Below are 26,295 nucleotides of genomic sequence, written 5' to 3'. Positions count from 1 at the left end.
AGAAGTTTCATTTCTTACTACTTTCAAGAATAATTGGCCTTTAAAACTGGAATGGAAATGGGATACCTGAAATGGCATTTTTGGGTCTCAGGAAACAAAATGTATTTTTATACTGTTGCTCCATGCCTTTAGATGTCCTGAAAGTGGGAGAAGAGACAGAGTGCAACCTATTTTGGAGATTGTAAATCATTTGACAAAAATGTTTTTGTGTAATGGAATATTTAGATATTAAATATTACTGACAGTTACAGCTAGTGGGATGTGGTGCATTAATCCTTTATTTAAAATGTAGGTGGTGTGATGTGGTTTATTTCCTCTTTTAGGATAGTATCAGCTTGTTGCTGGAGGCAGTAAGAACCCGGAATGAGGATCTCGCTCAGACCTGGAAAAAATCTGAACAGTGGGCTACCATTGAGCAGCTTTGCAGTATGTTTAATGTCTTTTCTCTTTTTGAATCACATCACTCCAAAGATGCTGGACAGCTTTTGTTTACCTTTGTCAAATTGCCTAGCGTTGGAATTTAGATTTGAAACCACCTTTGGGAATACAACACAAGTAAACAAAACTTTACACTTTGTAGCCAAGTAGTTACGTGTGTGTGTTTGTGTGTGTGGATAGATAGATAGATAGATAGATAGATAGATAGATAGATAGATAGATAGATAGATAGATAGATAGATAGATAGATAGATGAGAGAGAGAGAGAGAGAAGGAGGGGGGTGATTTAATTCATGCAGGAAAGAAAGGAAGAGTTTTTAGAGGATACAGTTGTAGAAATCTGTGGAAAGAATTAGACAGTGTTGTGCCAAGAAATGGGAATTTTCCTAAGGGAAGATTGCATTTACTCTAGAAATTATCTAGCAATTTGTAAAGTTTCTAGGCAAAAAATGTTTTCTGCTTGTTGGAGCTTTTTCCGTCTCCTAATTATTCCATTTCATTTTTTCAGGCACAGTGGGTGTTCAGTTGCCAGGACTCCAAGAATATGGCGCCATGGGCACTTCAACACATGCAACAACTTCTTCAATGTGGGCCTGTCAGCACTGCACCTTCATGAACCAACCAGGCACAGATCATTGCGAGATGTGTAGCCTCCCACGGAGCTAGGCCCTTTTTGGCTTGGCGATCGGGGCAGCCATTACAGACCAACTGGCAGAAATACAGAGGCAAACCTTTAGCCCGGCAGGATTGTTCTTCCTCCTGGGACAATGTACTGTGTGGGGCGGGGCAAGACAAGAAAGGGGGGAAAGGACCCATATCACAGGTATTCAATTGCCATTTACAAGGTGGCAGCTTGCAGTTGGAACAGGATGTCCCGGTGGGAAAAAAATAAGATGGCCCCACTGTGCTGCCTTGTCTTTTCTTTGCTCTCAGTATTGTAGAAAGCCAGAGGTCCTGCTTCCCTTGAGCTGAAGTCGCACAGGTGGCTGATCAGCTCTGTGGGCTCATGGCGGTGTGGCCGTTGTCGCCCTGTTAGCTTGCATGCCACAAGCTTTCCCCGCCTTAAGCTTGTCAGTGAGGCTAGGCAGTAGTGTTGAAGGGATGACTTGGTCCCCCAGGGCTAGCTTGTGTAATGTTGTTCTCTTGACATGCTTTGCATTTAGCCCCAGAGTTTCTGGCTCACTGGTGCCTGAGCCACATTGGTCCACTCTCTCATTATAGCTTCAACTTGAGTGGCGTGTGATCGCAGGGCATACTGTGGCTTTAAAGCCCCAGGTTAAACCACGGCACTGGAGAGTGGGGGAAGAACATCTTTTCCAACCAGGCAGGGATGTTTCTGGTTGCCACTTCCTCCATTTCTTGCCCTACATCCCTAATGGCAGCATATTAAAATTCCCAGAATTCCTCATCTATGGTTAGCTAAGAGAGATGATGATTTTCATCCTGGTTTGGCAACGGGAAGCATATCCTGTCGCTTCCAGGTTTGGAACCCTACAGCAGCTTCATTCCAGCTGTGTCAGGACTGGGAAAGCAACAGTTCACAAGCAGTTTTTGTACCAAGTCTCCATGCACTATTTTCCCTTTATATTTAAAGCAATTTCCTGGGATCCAAAGGTATGATCGGGCAAAATATCTAGGCATTTTATTCATGTCTATTAATGAGTACACAGGGATCAGCACAACAAAATTAAATAGAGCATATATTGGAATGGGAGTTTGTCTTACCTCACTAAAATGCCTGTGTAAAAATTACCTTGCCTCTAGAACATAGTGACTGCAATAGAAATGGCCTTGCCTCTAGAACACAACCCTGCCTACTGTTCTCATAATCATATATTAGCTGTGCCTCCTATTCCTTATTTCTTCTGATACCTGGGCTCCTCCATTCAAAAGTGTCCTGAGATTTCTTTTCTTTTTTTTCCATTATCCAAAATTCCCAGTATCTCTGCTAGGACTGTTTTATGTTAAGTCACAATTGATTCCACTTGCAGAAGTAGTCTGCATAGCAAGCCTATATAATCACTCTGACGAACCTTGCAATATTAGAGAGAAAGACGCCCTTCATGTCAACTCTCTGGTTATGTGGACATACAGCCTTTATTTCTGCCCTTCCATAGTTTATATTCCTAGGTCTTCGTCACCACCAAAAAAATGTGCCTCCGTCCCAGCTCCCATTTTCATTCTGGGCACATAGGACTGGCTTCCAAACACTAGCTGTGAAGGATGCGGTCTTTGCCTTTCAAGGCAGTTGTAGCTGGGGCTCATAAACACCCTCTCTGGTCCTAGTTATTGCTGGCAGGACGTGTGACTTTTGTTTCCTGGGTTTGCATTTTGACTAGATTTCTCAAGCTCAATGGGCTGTAGCCGCTCTTGCTGTTCTTCTTGGTTCTTTGGGTTGCAGAGGTGTATGTTTGGTTTGGACTGGACTTAACTGAATAACAGCCCTGCAAATAAAAACCTATTAAAAGCATCCAAAATGATGACTTTGGGTCCTTTTGTTGCTTTCTCCACTTTGCTCTCTACTCGTTTTGAAATTATGCATCCCTTGAGCCCCAAACATTTCTCCTGACCACCATTCATGCATTGTTCTAACGTTGATACTGTATTTTTCAAAGTATAAGATGTACCTTTTTCCCTCAAAAAAGAGGCTGAAAATCTGTGTGCATCTTATATACTGAATACAGCATTTTGTGCCTCTCAAAAACCCACCCCCTTCATCAAAATGGCCGTGTATAGCCTCTAGGAACATTTTGAAGAGCTCCTGGAGGCTGGGGAGGGGAGAAATGAGTGAAAAATTGCCCATTTTTTGCTCAATTTTACCCCAGCCCCCAGAAGCACTCTACAAACTTCCTAAAGGCTATCCAGGCCTTTTTTTTTTTTTTTACAAAAAACAGGCTGTTTTTTATTTGTCCCCCCCCTCCCCCCGGGAGCACTCTGCAAGCTCCCTAAAGACTATTCATGCCTTTTGGGGGCAGGGGGGAACGAGCCGTTTTGGGGAGGTTTGCAGAGTGTAAAAACTTTTTTCCCCTCTTCAAAACCTTGTTGCGTCTTATACTCCAGTGTGTCTTATACTCTGAAAAATACGGTATATATGTCATGGTGATTCACTTCAAGTCCCAACAACATCTAATTTCTAAAGTGCTTGCTGTATATGTGTTCAGTCAGCTATTATTTCAAATCTCATCTTAAAACACAAAATTTGGGATCCATGTTTTTAGCAATCTGGCAAGTCAAGAATATAGGTTTTATTTGAATATGAAATGGGTTGTACATATTAATGGCTGCAGCCATTGATAACAAATGGCTAAACCTGAGCCATTTATGTATGATGGCTGGTAGGAAGATTAACATACTTCTGACCTCCTTCTTGATCATGATTTAGAAGTATGAAAGGAACTACTTTCCGCTGCCACATAAACTAGGACCAGAAATAATGGGCACAAGAAAGGTTATGGGTTCTCCATCTTTGGATATTGTTAGGAAGGGGCTGGACTGACACCACTTGAGGAAGAAGCTAATTGGTTTTCCTATACATTGCAGAGGATTGGACTAGTTAACCCTTGTGGTCCCTTCAAACTCCACAATTCTATGATTCTAATGACTTGGATTAACTGATGGAGGATATAACATTGCTGAGATATTAATACCTTACAAGAGAGAAATAACATTCAAAATTGTTTTGATGGGTTATAGAAACAGCTAAATATACCAATTTAAGAGGCAAATGCAAAATTCTCAACTTAGGGGGAAACAAGGAAAAAATACACAGATATAGGATAGATGAAGCCACATATATAATAGACCTTTCAAGAAAAACATTGAAATATTTGTCTTAATAGTGAAGGCCTCTGTCCAGCTTACGGTGTGGCTCCAAGAAAACAAATACAATTTTAGCCTGCATCAATCAAATATTTTCCAAATTCTGGGAAATAATTGGCTATGCTTCATTCTGTGTTAGTCAGATCACACCTTGAATATTGCATCAAGGTCTAAAAACGAGTTTTTGAAAGAAATCAGACAAGTATTTCACAAGAAGAGCAAGAACTAGAAACATTAAGTCCAATGAAGAGAATTTGAAGGAGCTGTAAATGTTTGTCTTGGATGGGGGTATGCTGAAGAAATGTCAAAAGATGATATGCCGAAAAGTAAGTTTGTGAAGACTTCCATGCATCCTTTGCATCAATTACAGTAGTATCTGTGAGCTGACCCAAAATGTGCATGTCTTGTGCATGGACCTGTACCACAAAGGTCCTCTCAGATGTGAACTAGGGTAGGAGAAAAAAGGTCCAAAGCAACATGGCTTTAGAGAACTAGGACTGGTATGACAGATAGATGCAGATTGTAGGAGAAAAAATGTGGGTTTCTATATAGAGGGAGAGGAATCCAATGGATGTGTCCTTAAGATTTTCCTAATTTGCATCTGGTTTTGGTTTTGGCCATCCCTCCCTGAAATAGCCCAGACAAACTTCCAAGGTATAATGGAAGTTTTCTTTCACAGGGACAAAACATTTTTAATTTCATCCCTTCCAAGAAGATCAAGATCTATTATTCTAACTACCAAAGAATAGTTGCAGTAAAAAAAAGTTTGATTGAATTTAGTGCTGTTAGGCTATGGAACTCATTAACCAGAAAAATGATGGGCTTCCTTTCACAGATTGCAAGACAGCCATCTGGTTAAGAATATTTTCATTTGGATTCTTAACTCTTGAGTTGAGCTGTGGCTCAATGGATGAAGTGGTCTTTTCCAACTCTACCAGTGCTCTGTAGGTCAGGAGATAGATTTTTTGTTCCCATTCATTTTCCTTTGGCTTATCTCTATTGTGCCATCTGGACTCATAAACACCGACAAGGGAGTGACGTATGTCCCCATCTGGCTATCTGATGTGAACCACGCTGAATGTGCTCTTCTCACTTAAAAAAAATCATTGTCTGGATATCATTAAGAGCAAGGGGAGGGAGGAGAGCAGCAAAGTTAATGCCAACAAGACGAGATATTTCTCTCTAACTTTCAAAAGAAATAAGTCATTTACCTTTTGTAATTCCCAGTTGTCCATATTTCCCAAGAAAACACATGCTGGGGAATTGCAGTTTTGTGCCTTTGTAAACAGTTTCTGTGTAAATTGTGCACAGCGGAGTTGGAGTGGATAGCTTTTTCCCTGAGCTGCTCCTTTTTCTTGTCTATTCATCAAAGAAAGTATGAATAAACAGAATTTTCCTCTTTACTCTTAAGCGCTAATGACCTAAAATGTACTTTGGAGTATTTGTCCCACAAATCTCTTACTTCTCTCCTCCATCCCTTCAGAGATGTAAATTGCAGATCGGAGTGTTTCCTATAGCAGTCCAAAAGGATCTGTTTGTAATTTGAAGAATGGCAAAATTTCAGGACAATGTTATAAATTGAAGAGAGGCAGAACTTGGTTTGAAGGGGAAAAAACAAACTAGATTTGAAAGAATGACCACCATATCTTGCCATCTGAGGATTTCAGCAGATAAATAAAGTTTTTATTCAGTTGTGTGTGTGTGTTTTTTTAAATTAAATATTTTTTGAAAGTCTTGATCACAGGCTGGCTGGCAAGTTAAAGTTGGAATCTAATTCCTCTGGAAAGTGACAACCTGCATGCCAGCATTAACTTCTCAACGCATTTTCAATTCCTTCCTATTAAAGTGTCTTGAACAGATAAACACATATAGGATATACAATAGGATCCATAGTTATCTAGGTTCAGATGGCAAAGTCGTGACTACCGTATGTCAGTCTAGGTCACGTTACTTGCCTGGCTCACCCTTGATTTAATTGGTCCCTTTCTATTTTTCTGCAGTCCGACATTAGTTCCAGCCATTGGCCCAAATCGGCCTCTATTTATATGCAAAAGGAGACGGGTCTAAAAGGACCAATTCTGAACAAAGGAGGCGAGAGCTGAGGTTGGGTGAGGAATAGAAGCAGAACACCCAGGCCCCAAGTGACAAGGAGTTTCAAGTAGTTGCAGCAGCCACTCTCTGACTCTGGCTATAGCTAGCCCAGTCTGTTAGCCTGAAATCATGGGAAAGAATGGAAGTGAGAATGAAATGAAAAAATGAATGTTTACAGTCTTGGGAGATTTCAGCTGTATCTCTTTCTTCCTCTCCCCTTCATGTTTGGTGTGTTACAATATGATAGCATCCTTAATAGCAACCATATTATTTATTGTGCTTATCTACTGCTGAATTAACATGATTACATGGTTGACACAAGTCCAATCCAATGAAGACATAGCCTAAGCTACCCCCATCCTAACAATAAGGAACTAGCAAGATTTAGCAATTTGCCTGCTCAGATCCACAGCTTCTATTCTCTCCTGTCCACCCACTTCCACTTCTTTCTAACTTGCAAGATCCCAAAGTTTCAAAGCTATTGAGGCATATGGAGGAAATGGGGTCCTTCTACAGAGAGGACAGTCATAAGTCAGATGATATCCAAATTCCAACATGACATCATCAAACCCCTGGACAATATTTCCATCCAGCTGGACTTGGACTGGTGAATGGATGCAATGAGTGTTGTGTTTCTACGGCTACAGAAGTAGAGACGCCCCTTTTTTTCTCTGCTCACTGATATGACAAACTGGTGACCAGCCCAGCTAGACGAGCGACCATATGGGAGCCATCAAGGAAAAAAAGGGGTGGGGTTGGACGCAGAACAGGAATGAGGCTGTGAGGTCTCTGCGGAGAATGTAAAGAGGATCTTTTGATTCGGTCTTCCTTCTCTTGCCGCTGTCAAGGCAGCATGAAGCAGATTCTCTGGCTGCTGCTGTTGGTCGCCGTCAGCTATGCAGCCATACCGAAGTGGCGGGAAGCCACCCTCGAATGGGACTACCGATCAGAAGGTAACAGGTCCTAAATAACATGGCCTTCCTCAGAAAGTGGGCTGTTGCTTGAAGCAACAGAAAGTTTTCTTTATTGTGAATTGGGCCAGAGGGGCACTTGGATAGGCTGGCCCCTCTTTGCTAAGGGCCTTGGAACCCCCGTTGTGTAAGGGGGAATGATTTTGGTGGCACACTTACTTTGGATAGTGGATGCCCCAAAGCCCATTTGTTTTTCATAAAGGCTGCTAACCTGAGATTCCAATCCTCTTCCAATTTCCACATTTCTTATATAGTTCTGAACTTTTCTGTGTGCATGATTATTCATAGTTTTAAGTATCTGTGAGCACCTGAACTTTAGCTATAAATCATATTTCTCCTTGTGCAGCTCCCAGGACATGTTTTCAGGGAGTTGTTTGGAAACAATACTGTAGGTCCTAAAATGAACTCTTAAAGAAAGGCAGGTCTTTTTTCCACCCCTAAAGATGCATTCAAAAATTAGGATCCCTTTATTCTCTCTTTGTGTTTGATGTCACGCTGAAGCAACTTTATTCCTCCTAAATTTGCTCTCCACCCGAAATAATGTAAGAAGGGTGAGTTGCCACATTGTTTTTGAGCACTTTCTTTTACCCATGAAGAAGGTATGAATGTATGGTGAAGGTCTGGCTATTGTCCTCAATAGTCCTGCTAGATTCTCATTTCATGTTAATGGTGTGGAAATACAGCATTTAGGAACAAAAGTGCAGTACTGGAGGAAGAGGGGAAAGAAAAGGAGGAGTTAAATTGTTGTTGTTACCACATAATCTACTAGATAGTTCCAACTGGATGTGGCATAGTATTTTGACTGACAGATTATTTTCAAGGATCTAGCTAGTGATACTACTGTAATATAGGCACTGTACCAAATAATGTAAGTTACATTTTGTAACTGATGTGTTGAGATTCATATGGTGTCCAAATGCTTTTCTAAATCTTTTGGTATGTACCCAACCACTAGTACTTTCTTTTTATGCATTCACCAAACTGTATTTGAAGGTTTATATTTTTCCTTATTTTTTTAAGACGATGATGATTTTACACAACTACTTCTTTGTTATATCACATTCCAGTTTCGTCTTCTTTTCTCTTTCCTCTTCCAGCTGATAAAGTCAATACAAGGGGATGTTCTAATCTTACTGTGGTTCTTGACAACTGGAAATTTGCCATTATGACTCAAATCAGGAATCTTCTCCTCCATGATCACCAAAGAGTGTTGCCTGACTATGGAAGGTGAGGGCTGGGGCCAGGCAGAGATCTGGATAGGTTTCTAATTGACTTAGCATAGCACCTCAAAATATGCCAGTCTAGTGGAGAATTGATAAATTTGTGTCAGCAGTTGATCTAGAAGAACAAGGGTAGTGGAATCTAGTTGTTCATAGGATTAGGATTAAGATTAAATAGAACATGCTCTGCCCTAGGATGTTTGCCCTACCTTTGAAACCAATGGGATTTTCACAACATCCTCAGTCATTTTTTAACCCGTTTTTTGGCTTTGTCCAATGTGTGCATGTCCATATATAGTGTGAGATATATTTTGATTTTAAAAAAACCTGGCTCAATCTTGAAAGATCCTGGGTAGTGCACAAAAAGCAACAATAACCCATGTTAACAAGCCCTAATTAAGCAACAAACAAATAATTTACCATTTGCAGATTGATAAGACTGAGTTGATGAAACTGTTCTCCTGCCTTGGGCAGAGGGTTGGACTAGAAGACCTTCAAGGTCTCTTCCATCCCTATGATTCTATGTATTGTTGTGGACCATACAGCTAAATAAAATAAATATTTCTGGGTCAATATCACTGCATCTGTATTATGGAAGTATCCTACCCAAGAAATGGACATTTGCTTGAGCAAAGTTTTGCACGGATGACTTGCATCTGCGTAAATAAATTGCCGCCTACGTGCCATAATCGAGTTTGGCAGCATAGATCCAGCTCTATTGTTGAACCTTGCCAGAATAAAATGAAAGCCTAATTCCGTTAAATTAGCATAGGGTGTTTGTTATTTAACCCATAACCCTTCTTGCCTGTTGTCTTTTTAGAATCAAACCTCTTTCTGATGCCCTGGATGACCTATACAAGGAATTTAATGCCCTCAAGGAACATCTTGGAGAACTGACTAAACGCTTCGAGGGGGTGGAATCTTTTGTAGATGAGATGAACAAAAGGCAGAACCTGTCTCCTGCTAAGCCTTTCATCAGGGCTGCCCAACTAGGAGAGAAAAAGGTTGCCCTCCTGCCAGCCAAACGCCGCAGAATCCTGATCCGGAATGGGAGGCGGATCATAGAGCCCTTGACTGAGGGAAGGCAATAAGTGCTCCAGCTGGTGTTGGACCTTCACTGCAATTTTGGAAACCAAACGCATCCTTTTGTCTGCCTGTCTTTTCCCCTTCAAAAAACTTACTATGAGGGCTTAAGTGTGAAAGACTCAGGACAAAGATAGGAATCCTTTCTTGGCTGGAGACACAATTCCCAAGGTATTATTGGAATAAATGCCAAGGAATGGTTTTATCAAATACATGTCTCCTTAAGAGTAGACTATAAGACCCTGTCATTGTTTTAAGTTATGCACAGCTTAACGTAATGACAGATGAAATCACACCTGACTGGTTGTAAAAGTGGATACAGCACCCAGTTTGCATCACATTCTCCAGTTCTTACATATGTTAAGAATGATTCTGGCTGCTTTACATAGTTCTCACATGCTTATTGCACACCATGTAATAGTTATATGATAATTACGTATGATAGTCCACCAAAATGCTGGGAATTATACTTTGCATGACTGTAGACTACATTACAATCTACATCACCTATTTTTGGCAGTAGAAATGAATTGATTTTTAAGATGTAGAATGTCACACCCCTTGTAAACATATACATCATCCTTCTATTTGCACTGCTATTTGTTATGCTCACTGAAGCATTCCATGTATGACTCCAGAAATACTTTATGAAGCAGAGCTATTTCCTGTTTGTTAAAGGTGGCTGGTACCCGGCAGTCAATAAAGAATTGCTTATGGATACAGCATTAAGAAAAGTACCAACTCTCTACATAGCTTCCAATTTATCTGTATGGATGACTGTGTGCATGAGTGCGTGGATCAATTATGAGAACAGTCTCTTCCTATCTCTTCTAACAATCAGAGAATGCCCACTGTTTATCTGCATATTTATCTAAAAAGGTAAAGTTTTCCCTGTCAATTGTGCCCAACACTAGGGCACTGTAATCCTCTCCGTTTCTTGGCCAAGAGAGCCAGCCTTGTCTGAAGACAATTTCCATGGTCATGTAGCCAGCATGACTATATACACCAAAGGCACACAGAATGCTATTACATCCCCACCAAAGTGGTACCTATTAATGTACTTGCACTTGCATGCTTTCGAACTGCTAGGCGGACATATGTAACTAGGAGACACTAAATTGCTCATCGGTCCAGGACTGCAAGATGAGAAATTGACCATAATTGCATTACAAACTCCTGTATCCAAAACTGCTTGATAAAATGGGCACCCTGTGCTCCACTGGCAGCCACATAATCTAAAACTCTTGGTCCATGTGTTGTAAGAAATGTCCATCTGGGTTCAGTTCCAAGTGGGGAAAAAGACACTGGAAACATGGAGGCTGTTTGGAAAGATGGTTTAATGATGGACAGGATCACATGGATTGAGTTCCTGAGCAGAAAAAAGGGAAAAGATGCTGAGAGTCTCTGGATTTTATACTCTCTGTTGGGCTTTGAACTTCCGAGGGCACAGGAAGAGTATCCTGATTGATTGCTGGCTTTGTAGGTTGTCATAGCTAGCTTTGTAGGTTGTCTGTGTGCTAAGTTTGGTTGAAACTTGGTGGGTGGTGCAATGAAGGGCAATGAAATGGGATAAATCTTTGTTATGTAGAATAGGCTGGCTCAGGCCGTAATGGCCCATTGACAAAGATGGGGTGGTGGTGGCTGAGTTTCTGTCTCTCTGAGTTTCTACTTCTCTTTTTAGGGGAAATATTCTGCCTTTTTAATATTTCCTAAAATATTTCATTTTTCTAGGAAAGAGGTGGGTGCTAACTTCCTACACATGTAAGCATCTTCATAAGAAGCTTCATTTCCTGAAGTTAAATCCCTGCACATTGGCTCCTTTGGCTATAATTTATTAATGACCTTCCTTATTTCTTGACTGTTCCTTTTAAAAAACCCACTACTATACTGTAGTCAGATCAGATGCTACAAAAGAGGAATCTGAGTGCATTTAAGCACAAAGGATCCAAATTCTTCTCCATCTTTATGCCAAAGCTGGTTTTAGCCAATGAGAAAAGTCCAGCCTAATTTCCACATACCTAAATATAAACAGATTAGAAGCAACTGCATATTATGTAATCTTTCTGGTTCTCCTAGGAGCTGACAGACTATTCTGGCTTGATGTTATGTATGGCTGATAAGCATATGCCTTGAGGGCTGTATCTTGGCTACCAGGCCTTTGCGCAGGCTCTCATGTTTTAGCAATGGAAAAACAATGCGAACTATGTTGATTTTTTAATTGGCTTAATGGTTTGACTATTTCCAGACTTCTCTTTTCAAGTAGTAGGTATACAGATTTAGCAATTCCATCAACATCCACATCATATTCAATGAAGATGTGTTTAGGATTGTAAGATTCATAGTTTTCTAAATCCACGATTAAAGATAAGTTAAATATGGGTGCCATAAGGCCTAAAAAACAAATCAGGACACCTCTTTACAATAAACTACTGGAAAAATTGTTCGAGCCAAGTTTTGCTGTAACTTTTCATGTTATTTAGATATGATAAATGTGTGGGAAAAGCTGCATGAGTCTTTACTTATTTGTTTTGAGCTATGCTTGTGAATAAAAACTCAGCAAAGTAATTCATTCTTCCCTATTCTTGCAACTTATTGAGTTACTCTTGAGGTAAAATGGATGGCCAATAAAATTTATAAACAAGCAAACAAATCATATACACCTAGTTTAATTTTCAGCAGGATTTAATACATTATATTCAGTGTATTAAAAAGAACATATAGCATTTTTAACAAACCCCACTAAAGTTTACATATTGTAAGCTATAGCTTTTGGAAGGCCAAATTGTGTTGACTCATTCATATACACCCACAGACACAAAGCATTTAATGACTATGCCAGAAATATTTTGATGTAAAGAAGCTAAGCATTTGAGACTGACATTCTTGAATCTGCATTTTTAAGTGTTTTAAAAATCTGCATTTTTTCCAAAGCATAATATTTGAGTGTATAAATAAATCTGTAAATTAATCTAGCAGTTATTTTGGTATGGATCTTAGTAACCAAAATGAAGTCCTTGCTCCAACTTTATACAAATGTATTCATATTGCTAAAATTTTATTTATTTGTTAAATTTATAGACCACCCATCTTGCGACAACCCTGGGTGGCTATTGACATGATAAAACAATATTATAAAACATTAAAACCGTAAGTGTAACATTAATAGAGAATTAAGATGGGGAGTTATAAAATGGGATGAAGGTGGGATGTTTCATTTAATTTGTTGATCCCACCTCCAGAAGGGCACGCACCCATATCTGAACCCCAGGAAAATAGAAAGAGACCGGTTCAAGGCCCTTTTGGAAGGCCAAGAAGATAGGAGCATATCCTACCTTGAGAGATATGATGCTCCAGATGGTAGGAGCCACAGCAGAGAAGGCTCTTCTCTTGCACCTCATTCATTGGAATTCTTTGGCCAATGGGGTTTGCTCGTTGCTCCTTCTGCCCATCTGAATGGAGCAGGCCAATCCATTGGAGTGAGATGTTTCCTCAGGTTACATCAAAATGTATTAAAACAAACAATTGAGGCTTCTCTGAAAATATTTCCAAGCCTTAATTCAATTTAACATTTTTCTGGGAGTTTTATGTCCCATATTATGGCTACTGATTAAATTTAATACACTGCAAAGGCACAAAACTATCCTTCAAATTTGTGTCTATTAAAATACCATTCTTGCATCTTTCTGAAAAATTTCTAGCTTCTATAAACTATTCTATGTCATTGTGTGCATTTTTACTCTAGATATGCATACATTTAAATAGAACCACTTGTAGGCTCTTCTTTGAACTTTGTTATTATATCTTTGATTTTCACAGTTGCATAAGTCCCTATCAAAATCTACAACCCCCCCAAAATCAAGAATTATTACACATATAATCACACTTTGCAGTTTTCTAGAGAATATATTTAAATCCATTTTAGTTGGTGAATCAGCAATCAAGCTTGATGGAATTTTTTAAAAATACTAAAAAATCTCTGTGACCGACGTAGACTGGACCAAGCAACATTTCTTGAGACATGTATATTTGTTTTCATTTGTGAAAAAACATTAAGGCATAATAAAGGCAAGTTGGGGTTAATAGATAAGAGGAAATAAATCATGTTAACTTCAGTTGCTGGAATTTGGGCTGAAGGATGAAACAAATCATTTAATTGATAATTCCTTTACTAGTCTCATCATGGTATTTTGAAAGGATAGTTATCACTGCAAACAACACTGCCATCTACTGTCTCAGCTGCACTGTGATTTTATTTTATTTTTTTACACTGGCACCTACAGCTACTGTTGCATGCATATGCCAGATGATTGCCACTTTCGCCTTCTAGCTTTAAAATGTGGGGTTGCATCTGAACCATTATTACAAAACTTTAATAGAACAAAAGGCTGTGGAATCAACAGCAAGCAACACATTGTCAAATATAGTACTCACCACAATGCCCAGCCTACATGAACCTTTTGTTGGTTAGGCACTGAACCAATGATCATTTTTTGTACTGATATTCCAATTTTTAGTGTGGGAGCAAAATGTAACTGACTTGGTGAGAGGGCTGTTTTTTTCTGATTATACTTATTTTTATTTATTTAAAGCCACAGCAGTCCTGTAAGATAAACTTAAGAAACCATTCAAAGTCAACTTGTGAACTCATGATTAAAATCCAATATTTGACCCATAACATACACTTAGTAGAGTGGTGGGATTCCAAATTTTTTTACTACTGGTTCTGTGGGCGTAGCTTGGTGGGTGTGGCAGGGGAAGAATACTGTAAAATCTCCATTCCTTCTCCACTCCAGGGGAAAATCCCAATTTCCTCCCGATCAGCTGGGACTCAGGAGGCAGAGAATAGATGAGGGTGGGGCCAGTCAGAGGTGATATTTACCAGTTCTCCAAACTGCTCAAAATTTCCACTACCGGTTCTCCAGAATTGGTCAGAACTTGCTGAACCTCTGATTTACTATCTGCAGATAAATCAATAACAATAGAACTTAGACTTATATCCTGCTCCATAATGCTTTACAGCATTCTCTGGGCAGTTTACAATGTAAACATATTGCCATCAACAAGCTGGGCCCTCATTTTACACACTGGGGAAGGATGCAAGGCTGAGTCAACCTTGATCCCCATCAGGACTGATCTCCAGGCTGTGGGAAGTTAACCTGCAATACAGGTAGTCCTTGACTTACAACTACAATCAAGCTCAAAATTTCTGTTGCTAAGCAAGACAGTTGTGAGTTTTGCCCCATTTCACAACCTTTCTTGCCACAGTTAAGTGAATCACTGCAGATGTTAAGTTAGTAACACAGTTGTTAAATGAATCTGGTTTCCCCATTGACTTTGTTTGTCAGAAGATTGCAAAAGGTGATCACATAACATTGGGATACTGTCCTAAATATGAGTCAGTTGCCAAGTATCTGAATTTTAATCATATGACCATGAGGATGCCGCAACGGTTGTGTAAAAAATGGTGATAAGTCACTTTTTTTCAGTTCCATTGTAATTTGGAAAGGTCACTAAAGGAACTATTGAGGACTACCACTGAGCCACCGCAGCTCCTTACTCAATTCCAAAGAGAAATGACTGGGATTCCTCTTGGAGTCCAGATGTGCTTGCTTTTTCTCTACGCATCTGATTTCATAGGGTAGTGTTAAGAGCCCCACAAAACCCAGGCATCCTCAGTGTCAATTGGGAACCACTCTCAAGAGTTGCCGTATTAATGACACCTTGGAGTCAAGCTATTTCGTTTGGCTCTATGGATGCATCCAGGCAGCCTCTTTGCCATCCACGCACATGTATTTTCCCCTTCCCAAACCAGCCCTCTGATTTCCTGGTGGTCTCCCATATCCAACGGGATCAGCCCCAAGCTGCTTGGCTTTATTTATTTGTCAAGAATGTATAAGATAACAGAAATAAGTATAAACATGATTATGAATACATGAAGAGGATACGAATAAAAGGGACATTAGGACAGGGACAGTAGGCATGTTGGTACACGCCCCCTTACAGACCTCTTAGGAATGGGGTGAGGTCGGTAGTAGACAGTCTAAGGTTAGTTTTAGGGGTTTGGGGAAGAAACCACAGAGTCAGGTAGTGAATTCCAGGCATCGACCACTCTGTTGCCGAAGTCGTATTGCAAGATCGACCTGGAGCTTCCCGGCATGCCCGGAGGACCCCAGTCCAGTCAATAGTGTTTGGGCCCCTCTTTTTTCTTTTTGCAGTGTCCCCTTCTCCTCCCATCACTGGGAACCACACACGCTTTCTAAGCTTTTCCCCTTCAAATACGAATGCAAGACCCCGCATCCGTCATGCCTTGGCTCCGTGTATCCCTCTCCCCAGTCCCGCCGCCGAGCATCCTCTCCTTGGGGCGCCCTGATATTCCTTTATTCCCCCGCAAGCCGCTCCCGTAGCGGGACCCGGTCTTCTCATCCCCATGGCAACAGCGAGCCGCACCAGCAGCGGGAAAAGGCGCTCAAAAGCTCGCTCGCCCTCCCTCCCTTCTACCCTCCCTTTACGGCGCGTCGTAAACAGTCTCCGCAGCCGCTTGTGCTTCCGCCAGCTCCAGTCGAGAGCCCGGAGAGGCAGACAGACAGAGGAAGCCGTAAAGCAGCGCCTCTTCCCGCGCTTAGTAACTGGTGGCGTTCCGACCGCTGCCTTGGAGAGAAGGAGGAGGCGGGGTCAGAATGATAGCTCCGCCCCCTTTGGTTTTGTGGCGGGGGGGCGGGCGACCTGTGCCGGGTTTGGGGAGGGGTGTGTGGAAGGCGAGACCAGTTGCTTTGCTAATTTGCAATTTGTGACTATTCTCTTTCCCGTCTCGAGCCTTGCCTTGTCTATTGTGAAAAGGTGTGTGTGTTGTGTGTGTGTCCTTCGGGGTTTATTGTTCCCTTCGTTCCCACCAGAGGCGCCGGGGCTGGAGTAGTAATATGGCCCGGGTGGGGCGGCCCCTTTGCACGCAAAGCTGACTTGCTCGGTTCCCACGTGCTTTTTCGCAGACGAGGCAGGGTGACACCTGAAGGGCTCTCTCCGCTTCCGTCCCCACCACGTCTCTCTTGATTCCTCTCCCCAGGCTGGCAGCGGCAGTCATGGCCCAGGTGGGGCACAGAGTGGATTACTTGGCGGGGTTTTGCTGCCCGGTTGGGGGGTTGGCAGCTGGGAAGCCCCGCGTGCTGTGCCACGAGAACCAGATCTACCTCTCCAATGGCACCGAGTACGTCTATGTCTACGACCAAGAAGGGCGGCTGATGAAGGTACGTCTGGACTGGCGCTTTGTCCTTCTTTCACAGGGACGGGAGCCATGGGGGAGATACCAGACGCTGGAAATCAGATCAGATGCTGAGGAGGCAATTTTAGGCTGATGGGGTGGCACTGGCTGGAGGAGGCAGAGCCTATAGATCAGTGGTTCCCAACATTTTTTTGGCCATGCCCCACCTAAGCATCTCTAAAATCCTGATCCCCCGCCCCCACATATAATTCTTACTTTACTCAAAAAGTGAATTCTACTCATGCAGAGGAAGCCTGAAAGGCCATTAACTTGATTTAAACAAGGTTCAAATTGCCCCCATTAAAATCAAATTGTCCCCCCTGTGAGGTATGGGCCCCACATTGGGAACCACTGCTCTAAAGATTATGACAGCAGCAGCATCTTTAAAAGTTTGAAAACACCACTATGATAATAATTATAGAATTCTAGTTGATCTCAACCTGATTTAATATCTCTCATCAGTGTACAGAACAGTGCATTGTCTAAGCACTGGAGATAATGACAGGTGCAATTCACACTGCATCCTTTAAGCGCTAGCTTTAAGCTACCTTCCCCAGTCTGACAGCTTCCAGATATAATGAAGGTACGATTCCGCTGCTCTTTACTTAGTATATGATGGGGATTGTGGTCCAAAGCATTAGCGGATGCTGGGATGGATTAAATCCCACTGATGTATGTCTGCAACAGGTTGCGATATTAAGCTGACCTTGAGTGATCTCAGAAGCAAAGCAGGGTCGTCCCTGTTTAGTACTGGGATGGGGAACTTCTAGGAATTTCAGATCTGTGGACTAGATGGGGAACTTGAAAATGTGTTCTACAAGAATGCATTGGCAAACCATTCCATACTGTTGGCAAGAAGGGTGCATGGGTGTACCCCAAAGAGTCTGTAAATTGAGTTCAATTTGGTGGGTAAAAGCTGAAGAGATGCATTCATTTTCATGGTAGCTCTGTTTCCCAGTTTGTATTTTATTGTGAGTTTTATTCAACCCCATAAATGCTAAAAATAAACATGTTTATACAGCATATGAGCACGAAGCAAATTCTATACAGATCTACCTTATGTCACTAATCCTAATTCTAAATACAGCATTTGAACTAAAAAGAGAAAAAGTAGAGCAGTATTGCAACACAATAATGCTATCCCTAATAGAATGTTGAATTTCTTTGCTCTTTCCCTTCAGGAGACTCAAAGAAGTAGTACGGTGGCTTTGTTGGCTTTGTTTAGGAGAATTAGTGACAGAAAGCACATTCTTGCACCAGAAGAAACTGTGTAAAGAAAAGCAATAATTGAATGCAATGTACCTTTTGCACAATGGGTGATAACTTGGTGCCCTTTGGAAGTTTGGGCTACAAAGTCTCTCATTTATCATATTTCGGAGAACTAAATAGTCCAGAACTTCTGTGAAGCACTAGCTAACCTATCCCAGTCATAAAATGTATCCTGACAATATGGGATCCATTCAGTGATTGGATTGTGACCAGTATTTCTTTTTATCATGAATTAAGGCAAATATATGTGTCCCACATATTTTTTTTATTGTTCATACTTTTAGGATGCTATCAAAACACACCTGTTTACAATTGCTTGGTTCCTATCTGGGACCAAAAACATTTTGCAAATAAGTGCTGGAAGTTGTCTTCCTGCATATGAATTTTTAGGAGAAGAGCAGGCAGTGGGAGAAAATGAAGTTTGCCCTTCATAGTTCTGGATCAGAGCAAATGAAATTTACCGCATTCTCTTTGTCCATACAGTTAGTCCCTATGCTACTCCTGACAAAAGTAAAACTTGATCAGAAATAGAGCTGAAACTAGGGCGTTGCGTTTTTCCTTCATCAGTCCCTTGAGCTTCTAATCTGTTAATTTATTTAAAAAAAACTAGTCTGCTTCTTAGGAGCAGAGAACAGATGAGTAGAATGCACTGCAAACACATAGCTTGCATGTCTGTGTGTGGGAGGCTTAATAATAAGAGTGGCATAGTAGTAGAAAGAAGCAAAGTGAAATGGTCCTCTATGCTCTTAACCATCTAAATCTTTAATTTATACTTTTCTTGTTGGTTTTTTAATATCTTTTTTACCATAGCAACCTTGGTTGTTCTTTATAAGTCACCTACGTGTAGCATCCAATTCTTGACATCAGTCTGTGGTGATTCTTCTCTCTCCCTCCCTTAAAACTGCCCTACAAATCTGCCTTTTGTCTGTAGAGTAGTCTTGTTGAACTATAAAATGAAGGATATGTTTTCTGTTTGATATATTGTCACAAATGATACATACCGGTATATGAAATGTATTTTCCCTAGATTGCATAGATTTTCCAGTGTTGATTCCTAGATCTATACCATACCTTCACATATTAAAGCAATGTTTCTGAACCTCAACAATTTTAAGGTCGTTGGATTTCAACTCCCAGAATTCCCCAGCTGGTAAGCTGGCTGGGGAATTCTGGGAGTTGAAATCGCACACTTGAAACTTACTGAGGTTTAGAAACGCTGTATTAAAGGCATCCCTTAATTTATTCTTTTGATTTTACCTAAGAAGCCTATTTTGACAATAACCAGCTGAACCTTGCACACTTTCAACTCACATAGAGAGATGGGTAACAAATGGGTTAATATGCATATAGATTATTAGGTTCTAAAACAAACGATAAAAATACAGACTTTGCAGGGCTTTCTCCATACAGAAATGGTACTCAGTTCTCTATGCTTATAATACTGTTGCAGCTTTGACTGCAGACAGATGTGTGTGTATTGGGTGCTGCTGCTTGTTCTCTCACTGCTGAAATGATAGCCCCCATCTTAGATATAACATGCCACTTGTTCAGCAACACATCAGCAATAGTTAATGGCTTCATAGGAGGAATGACATGCAAAATAACTTTCTCCTCTTGTTGCAGGGTATGCTTTTAGGTGAAAATAGTAACAACTGCACATCCTTGGATAAAGAAACAAAACATACAAGCTTTACTTCAAGCTTTCCTCTAGCTGAGAATGAAACTCCTTTTAAATCAAGGAATGTAAAGAAAATGGCTTCAAACTAGATGTGCCGAGGTGTCTTAAATGATACTCAGAGGTTCCTGGGTCTGATTCTGCACATGGCAGCAAGTCATTACTTGATTTCTTTAGTAGATTTCTATCCGACCATAATCTATCCAACCCTCAGTGGCAGTTAGTCCTTCAAGGTAGTCCAGGCAAGAGGTACAAGCAGGAATAATAGCTGTACTTTTATTGTCAGCCTGAACCTATTTCTCCCTTCCTCTCATTTTAGCTCTCCAGGCCTCCCAGAAACAGGGAGTAGTTGCTTGTTTCTCCTGACAAAAGCACGGGCCAATTTGATAGGGTGCTGCAGTTCTGCCAGTAACCTGTTGCCAAGCACGAAGGTCTTTGTAGATTAACACCCGCACTTTAGTTTGCACACAGAAGCCAATGAGCAGCCAAAGCGGAGCCTGCAGTAATAGAGGCTACGGGCTCCAGTGATGTCTCTGGTGAGCATTTGGTCCGCTGCATTCTCTACCAACGGAAGCTTCCAGATGGTAATTAAAGGCAGCCCTGTGCATTGAGGTAGTTGAGACAGGTGGTGATCCAGCTTGGCTTTTGGAGAGACAGATTTTCAATTTCCCCCTTGTTTTGGTTTTCTCTTTTTCCCACATGAAGTTTGTGGCCTCCACGGGTAAACATTACCAGCTTTTCATCGGCATTGAGTTCACGCTTTTGACAACAGTGGCATGAGAGGGGTAAATTGAGGTGAAATTTCTCCCCTTTAACCTATAGGTGGAGAAAAACTTTACCTACTGGATGTTACTTTACTAACCAAGAAGCAGTACCAATACTAACAACAACAACAACAACAACAATATCAATAAACTGTATGCTTCGGCCCTCTACAACTGTGATATATAGCGTTTTCTGTTCCAAATTTCAAATACAGACAGATCGTCATTTGGAACACAACACGCCAGATATCACGGTTGTAGAGGGTCGTAGTGTACAGTTTATTGATATCGCAGTTCCTGGAGATGCCAGAGTCGAAGAAAAAGAACTAGAAAAAATAATGAAATATCATGACCTGGCCATCGAAACTACACGGCTATAGATGAAACATGTAACATTGATACCAGTGGTGGGTTTCAAAAATTTTTGGAACCTCTTCTGTAGGTGTGGCCTGCTTTCCGGGATCCACTGGTGGAACCTTTTCTAACCGGTTCGGTAGATTTGACGAACCAGTTCTACCGAATAGGTGCGAACTGGTTGGAACCCACCTCTGAGTGATACCCATTGTCATTGGGGCACTTGGTACCATGTCCAAGAATTTTATAAAATACATCAACAAATTGCAGCTTCCTGCAATAACACCAGCGGAACTGCAAAAAACTGTGCTGCTCGGAACATTTTATATTTTAAGAAGGTACTTGGTTGATACCTAGGATACTGACGACAAACCGTATCAACAGTCAATGGTATTCGTGATGCATTTTTGAATGTTCAGTTGGCTGAGTTTCATGTTTAATGAATAAAGTATAATAATAATAATAATAATAATAATAATAATAACAACAACAACAACAACAACAACAACAACAACAACAACAACACTAATCCTGTCTGCGCAAGAACAAGCTATCCGCACAAATGCCATTAAGGCCAAAATCGAAAAATCCTCTGATGATGCCAAATGCAGACTTTGCAAAGAAGCTGATGAAACTGTTGATCACATCCTCAGCTGCTGTAAAAAAATTGCGCAGACTGATTATAAATTGCGGCACAATTCAGTAGCACAAATGATCCACTGGAATCTGTGCAAAAATTATAATATTAAAACAGCAACAAACTGGTGGGAACATCAGCCTGAAAAAGTCACCGAAAATCAGATGGTCAAGATCTTGTGGGATTTCCGTATACAAACAGACAAAATACTGGCGCATAATACACCAGACATCACACTGGTTGAGAAAAATAAGGTCACAATCACTGCATGGCCAATTTCTGGGGGAAGAAAAAGATAAAGTGGACAGTGAACAAACTTGGTTATGGTTAACAACAGGTACATTAAAGAAAGAAACAGAGTCACTAATCCTGTCTGCGCAAGAACAAGCTATCCGCACAAATGCCATTAAGGCCAAAATCGAAAAATCCTCTGATGATGCCAAATGCAGACTTTGCAAAGAAGCTGATGAAACTGTTGATCACATCCTCAGCTGCTGTAAAAAAATTGCGCAGACTGATTATAAATTGCGGCACAATTCAGTAGCACAAATGATCCATTGGAATTTGTGCAAAAATTATAATATTAAAACAGCAACAAACTGGTGGGAACATCAGCCTGAAAAAGTCACCGAAAATCAGATGGTCAAGATCTTGTGGGATTTCCGTATACAAACAGACAAAATACTGGCGCATAATACACCAGACATCACACTGGTTGAGAAAAATAAGGTCACAATCATAGACATCGCAATACCAGGGGATAGCAGGGTCGCCGAGAAGGAACATGAAAAAATCGCAAAATACCAGGACTTAAAAATTGAAATTCAACGACTATGGCACAAACCAGCAGTGGTAATTCCAGTGGTAATTGGCACATTGGGTGCTATTCCAAAAGCACTGGAATTACATTTAAAACAGTTAAAAATTGACAAAATCACCATCAGTCAAATACAAAAAGCCGCACTGCTTGGATCTGCACGCATATTACGAAAATACGTTACGACGTCCTAGGCCCCTGGGTGGGGCCCGACTAGTAACCAATGCCAAATCCGGCGAAACAACTGGCCGCTGTGATACAATTGTATAATTGTAATGGATAATAATAATAATAATAATAATAATAATAATAATAATAATAATTCATATACAAACAGACAAAATACTGGCGCATAATACATCAGACATCACACTAGTTGAGAAAAATAAGGTTACAATCACAGACATTGCAATACCAGGTGATAGCAGGGTCGACGAGAAGGAATATGAAAAAATCGCGAAATACCAGGACTTAAAAATCAAAATTCAGCGATTATGGCACAAACCAGCAGTGGCAATTCCAGTGGTAATTGGCACACTCGATGCTATTCCAAAAGCACTGGAATTACATTTAAAACAGTTAAAAATTGACAAAATCACCATCAGTCAAATGCAAAAAGCTGCACTGCTTGGATCCGCACGCATATTACGAAAATACGTTACAACGTCCTAGAGCCCTGGGTGGGGCCCGACTAGTAATCAATGCCAAATCCAGTGAAACAACTGGCCACTGTGATACAATTCTGTTGTTGTAATAATAATAATAATAATAATAATAATACCACCACCACCACCACCGGGACTATCAGGTTGAGAAGGTTTTAGAGAATGAGAAAGTCAAGATCTTGTGGGACTTCAGAATCCAGACTGACAGGCACTTGGCCCACAACACACCTGATATAACAATAGTTGAAAAGAAAAAAGTATGGTTCATTGACATTGCAATATGAATGTTGTATATTTTAAAGTGTTGTTTTGTCTATTTATCCCCCTTCCCTTGTTTATTGTAAGCCGCCCGGAGTCCTTCGGGAGTGGGCAGCATACAAGACCAATAAACTAAACTAAACTAAACTAACTAAACTAATACCTCGAGATGCACGAATTGAAGATAAACAGCAAGAAAAAATCACAAAGTACCGGGACTTGCAAATTGAAGTTGAGCGACTGTGGAAAAAGAAATCGTGTGTTGTCCCGATTGTATTTGGAGCCCTTGGAGCAATACCTAAAGGGCTACCTCGGTATTTGGAAATTTTAAATTTATCGGACTTGAACATTCTGATTCTACAAAAAACCACCCTACTTGGAACAGCTTATATCCTCCGACGTTACCTTAACGGTTCCTAGGTCCTTGGATAGGACTTGAGCTGTTGAGCTACCAACCAGCCCCAAAGGCTGTGAATCTCACCAAAGATTAAATACATAATAATAATAGATAAATTTAATGGTGTAAAGGCCTCTTACTTCCTGTAATGAAATAATTGTCAAATGCCAGAGTAAGGTTGTAGGTAGATCTCCTTTAATGATTGCCTTATTTAGTGACCATTCAAAATTATGACTGTTGAAAAAGTAACGGTTCTCACATTTATGCCTCTCACAGCATCCCCATGGTCACATGATCAAGATTAGAGTACTTTGCAACTGGGGGCGGGTGGTTGACCGGGGTGCTCTGGCTAGTGTCAGAGCATCCCACAGTCATGTGCTTGTCATTTGCACACTTCATAGCAGTTCTCCTCCTGACAAGCAGAGTCCAATTATGGAGCCAGCAGTAAAATTGCAAGTCATAGTCATGTGGTGTCTCACTTAATGACTGGCAGAAGTGAGGGAGGGAGTTCATTGTGGTTATGTTATGTTTTCCTTGACAACCCTGTTGCTTAGCAACTAAAGAGGACTGTTTCTAGTTTGATAGTAAATAATGCGCACTTTGGTTTATCTGGAACCAAAGCAGATTTTATTAGGGAAGGTCTTCCCTGCTCATTCTAGTGCTACTGATGACCAGCTGGATATGTATTTATGTGCCCAGTCTTCCTGTGAGGGCTAATGTGAGTCTATAAACCAGAAAATGGGCTGTAAAGATGTCTGCTAATGCATTATTTTACCTTCCTGAAGGCTTTTTGCGATCCTCCTTCCTGTTTTCTTCCTAGGCTGTCTACAGGTTTCCTGATCAAGTCTGGCATGTGGAACTCTTGCCCCTCCACCATCAGCTGTATATTCTCTGTGCTGGAGTTGGCATTTATTGTGTGTCCTTGGACTATCAAAGCAGGTGAGGGATGGAATGTGATTGCATTAAGTGTTTCATGCTTCCTCACTTGCCTAAAATTCTTGAATTGAAGAATGATCACATAGACTAGGACATAGAATAATAGGGTTGGAAGGGGCCTTGAGGGTCTTCTGCTCAAGCAGGATGCCCTATACCATTCCAGATAAATGGCTGTCCAGTCTTTTCTTGAAAATCCCCAGTAATAGAGCATCCGTAACTAGATGTAGCAATAGCAATAGTTAGACTTATATACCGCTTCATAGGGCTTTCAGCCCTCTCTAAGCGGTTTACAGAGTCAGCATATTGCCCCCAACAACAATCCGGGTCCTGTAAGGATAGGATAAGATGGGATATAACATAGAATAGGATATAGGTTATAGGATGTGGGATATAGGATAGGATATGTCTGATATGTTGTCCAGATGTGGCCAATAGAACCTCTGTTGAACCCATGTAGGTCAGATAATGCCAGTTAATGGGCTGAATTTCTATGACTTGTAGACATGTCTGATTGGGAGCTTTGGGAATGATCTTGCTGTCGATGGCATCTAACTTCTGATGCTTATAATAGAGTATGAGGATGGGGTATGTATGCAAAAGCGGGATATGAAGGAAATAAGTGGCATCTCTAGAGTAGCAGGAGGGAGAACTTGGATTCTTTGGAGAATGCAGGGTGTTTCCAGAGGGCTGGGAGGCATGGGCATGAGGAACAAAGGCAAGGATATCTTACATTAGAAGAACAGAAGATTGTTGAAGTTGCAATACATGGGGGTGGGAAGGAATGTGACATTTTCAAGACATACCACTCATCCATCTCTGTTACTAGATTCTGGGCCAAAAGCAATTTCCAAACCATGTTCAAGAGCCAAGAAGCACAGTGTAATAAACACATCTTGGTATGACTAGACATGTGTCACCAAAAGCAGCTCTCTGGGTAGAAGTTTAGTAAAAGCTGTATATTTATGGCAAAAGATCTTTTACACGTTTCTCTGTGTCAGTCCTGTATTTAGGGGATGTTTTTATTAACGAAAATGTGATCTTAAACAAGGGATATCACCCATATCCTGAAGCCCAGATCCCCAAGAATGAGCAACAAACCCATCTTGCCCAATGTTATAGACCTAGATTTCTGTCAATCAGTTAATCAGAATAGAGCCTGAAGGGACTTTGGAGGTCTTCTAGTCCAATCCCCTGCAGGAAACCCTAGTGACTGTCCAGCCTCTTCTTAAAAACCTCCAGTGATGAAGCACCTACAGCTTTTGACGGCAAGCTGTTTCACAGGTTAATTGTTCTCACTGTTAGGAAGTTTCCCCTAGACACATGGGGAAGTTATCAAAACATGGAATCCTGAACATTGATTAGAACAGAGGTCTTCAAACTTGGCAACTTTAAGACTTGTGGACTTCAACTCCCAGAATTCTCCAGCCAGCATAGCTCCTGGACTAGAATCTTGGCATTGTGGAAATCAAGGTTTGTCTTTTCCTTCCCCCACCATGCTTGCATGGGTAGTATCTGTTGGGCAGTGTTGAGCATCAAGTTTTAGCAACCATTGTCTAGACCAGTATTTGTTAAAAAGTGCTCTGAGGACCTCTGGAGATCCACCAAGACTCTCTCAGGCTCTGCGAAATCAAAATTATTTGCCAAAT

The 26,295-nt window shown here is 41.0% G+C and overlaps 3 protein-coding genes across 5 annotated transcripts in view; all 3 read left to right on the top strand.

The window, feature by feature from the left end:
* The window catches only part of NPLOC4 (NPL4 homolog, ubiquitin recognition factor), a 49,966-nt gene extending 47,045 nt beyond the window's left edge, over nucleotides 1–2,921 (top strand). The window contains exons 16-17 of the mRNA XM_087710174.1: nucleotides 324–426; nucleotides 947–2,921. Coding sequence (XP_087566300.1) covers nucleotides 324–426; nucleotides 947–1,104 — 261 coding nt within the window. The 3' untranslated portion in view covers nucleotides 1,105–2,921. The remainder of the gene's footprint in view (nucleotides 1–323; nucleotides 427–946) is intronic.
* Nucleotides 2,922–7,107: 4,186 nt separating this feature from the next.
* On the top strand, nucleotides 7,108–12,181 carry LOC148048189 (uncharacterized). The gene is made up of 3 exons (XM_087710172.1): nucleotides 7,108–7,301; nucleotides 8,417–8,546; nucleotides 9,360–12,181. The coding sequence occupies exons 1-3, from the start codon at nucleotides 7,202–7,204 to the stop codon at nucleotides 9,628–9,630; spliced, it is 501 nt and encodes a 166-aa protein (XP_087566298.1). The 5' UTR covers nucleotides 7,108–7,201; the 3' UTR covers nucleotides 9,631–12,181.
* A 3,992-nt stretch (nucleotides 12,182–16,173) lies between these two features.
* FAAP100 (FA core complex associated protein 100) overlaps nucleotides 16,174–26,295 on the top strand; it is a 33,149-nt gene continuing 23,027 nt past the window's right edge. Inside the window, exons 1-3 of one of the 3 annotated variants that reach the window (XM_014072461.2) lie at nucleotides 16,174–16,293; nucleotides 16,683–16,863; nucleotides 24,534–24,652. In XM_014072461.2, coding sequence (XP_013927936.2) covers nucleotides 16,699–16,863; nucleotides 24,534–24,652 — 284 coding nt within the window. In that variant the 5' untranslated portion in view covers nucleotides 16,174–16,293; nucleotides 16,683–16,698. Of the gene's footprint in view, nucleotides 16,294–16,335; nucleotides 16,460–16,682; nucleotides 16,864–24,533; nucleotides 24,653–26,295 lie in introns of those variants that run through there. The other 2 variants (XM_087710171.1, XM_014072462.2) reach the window with 2 other exon arrangements.

This window comes from Thamnophis sirtalis, unplaced genomic scaffold (genome assembly GCF_051295495.1).
Source record: "Thamnophis sirtalis isolate CommonGarterSnake01/CBP01778 unplaced genomic scaffold, rThaSir2_p1.2 scaffold_3, whole genome shotgun sequence".
Taxonomy (NCBI): domain Eukaryota; kingdom Metazoa; phylum Chordata; class Lepidosauria; order Squamata; family Natricidae; genus Thamnophis; species Thamnophis sirtalis.
The sequence above is the reverse complement of the archived record's forward strand: the minus strand, read 5'-3'. Positions and strand labels throughout refer to the sequence as shown.

Bases quoted from the DNA above. Each gene is read 5' to 3' on its own strand.
- LOC148048189 (XM_087710172.1), top strand. From the start codon at position 7,202: ATGAAGCAGATTCTCTGGCTGCTGCTGTTGGTCGCCGTCAGCTATGCA. The intron at 7,302-8,416 runs GTAACAGGTCCT...TTCCTCTTCCAG, and splicing joins ATGGGACTACCGATCAGAAG to CTGATAAAGTCAATACAAGG. The intron at 8,547-9,359 runs GTGAGGGCTGGG...TTGTCTTTTTAG, and splicing joins GTGTTGCCTGACTATGGAAG to AATCAAACCTCTTTCTGATG.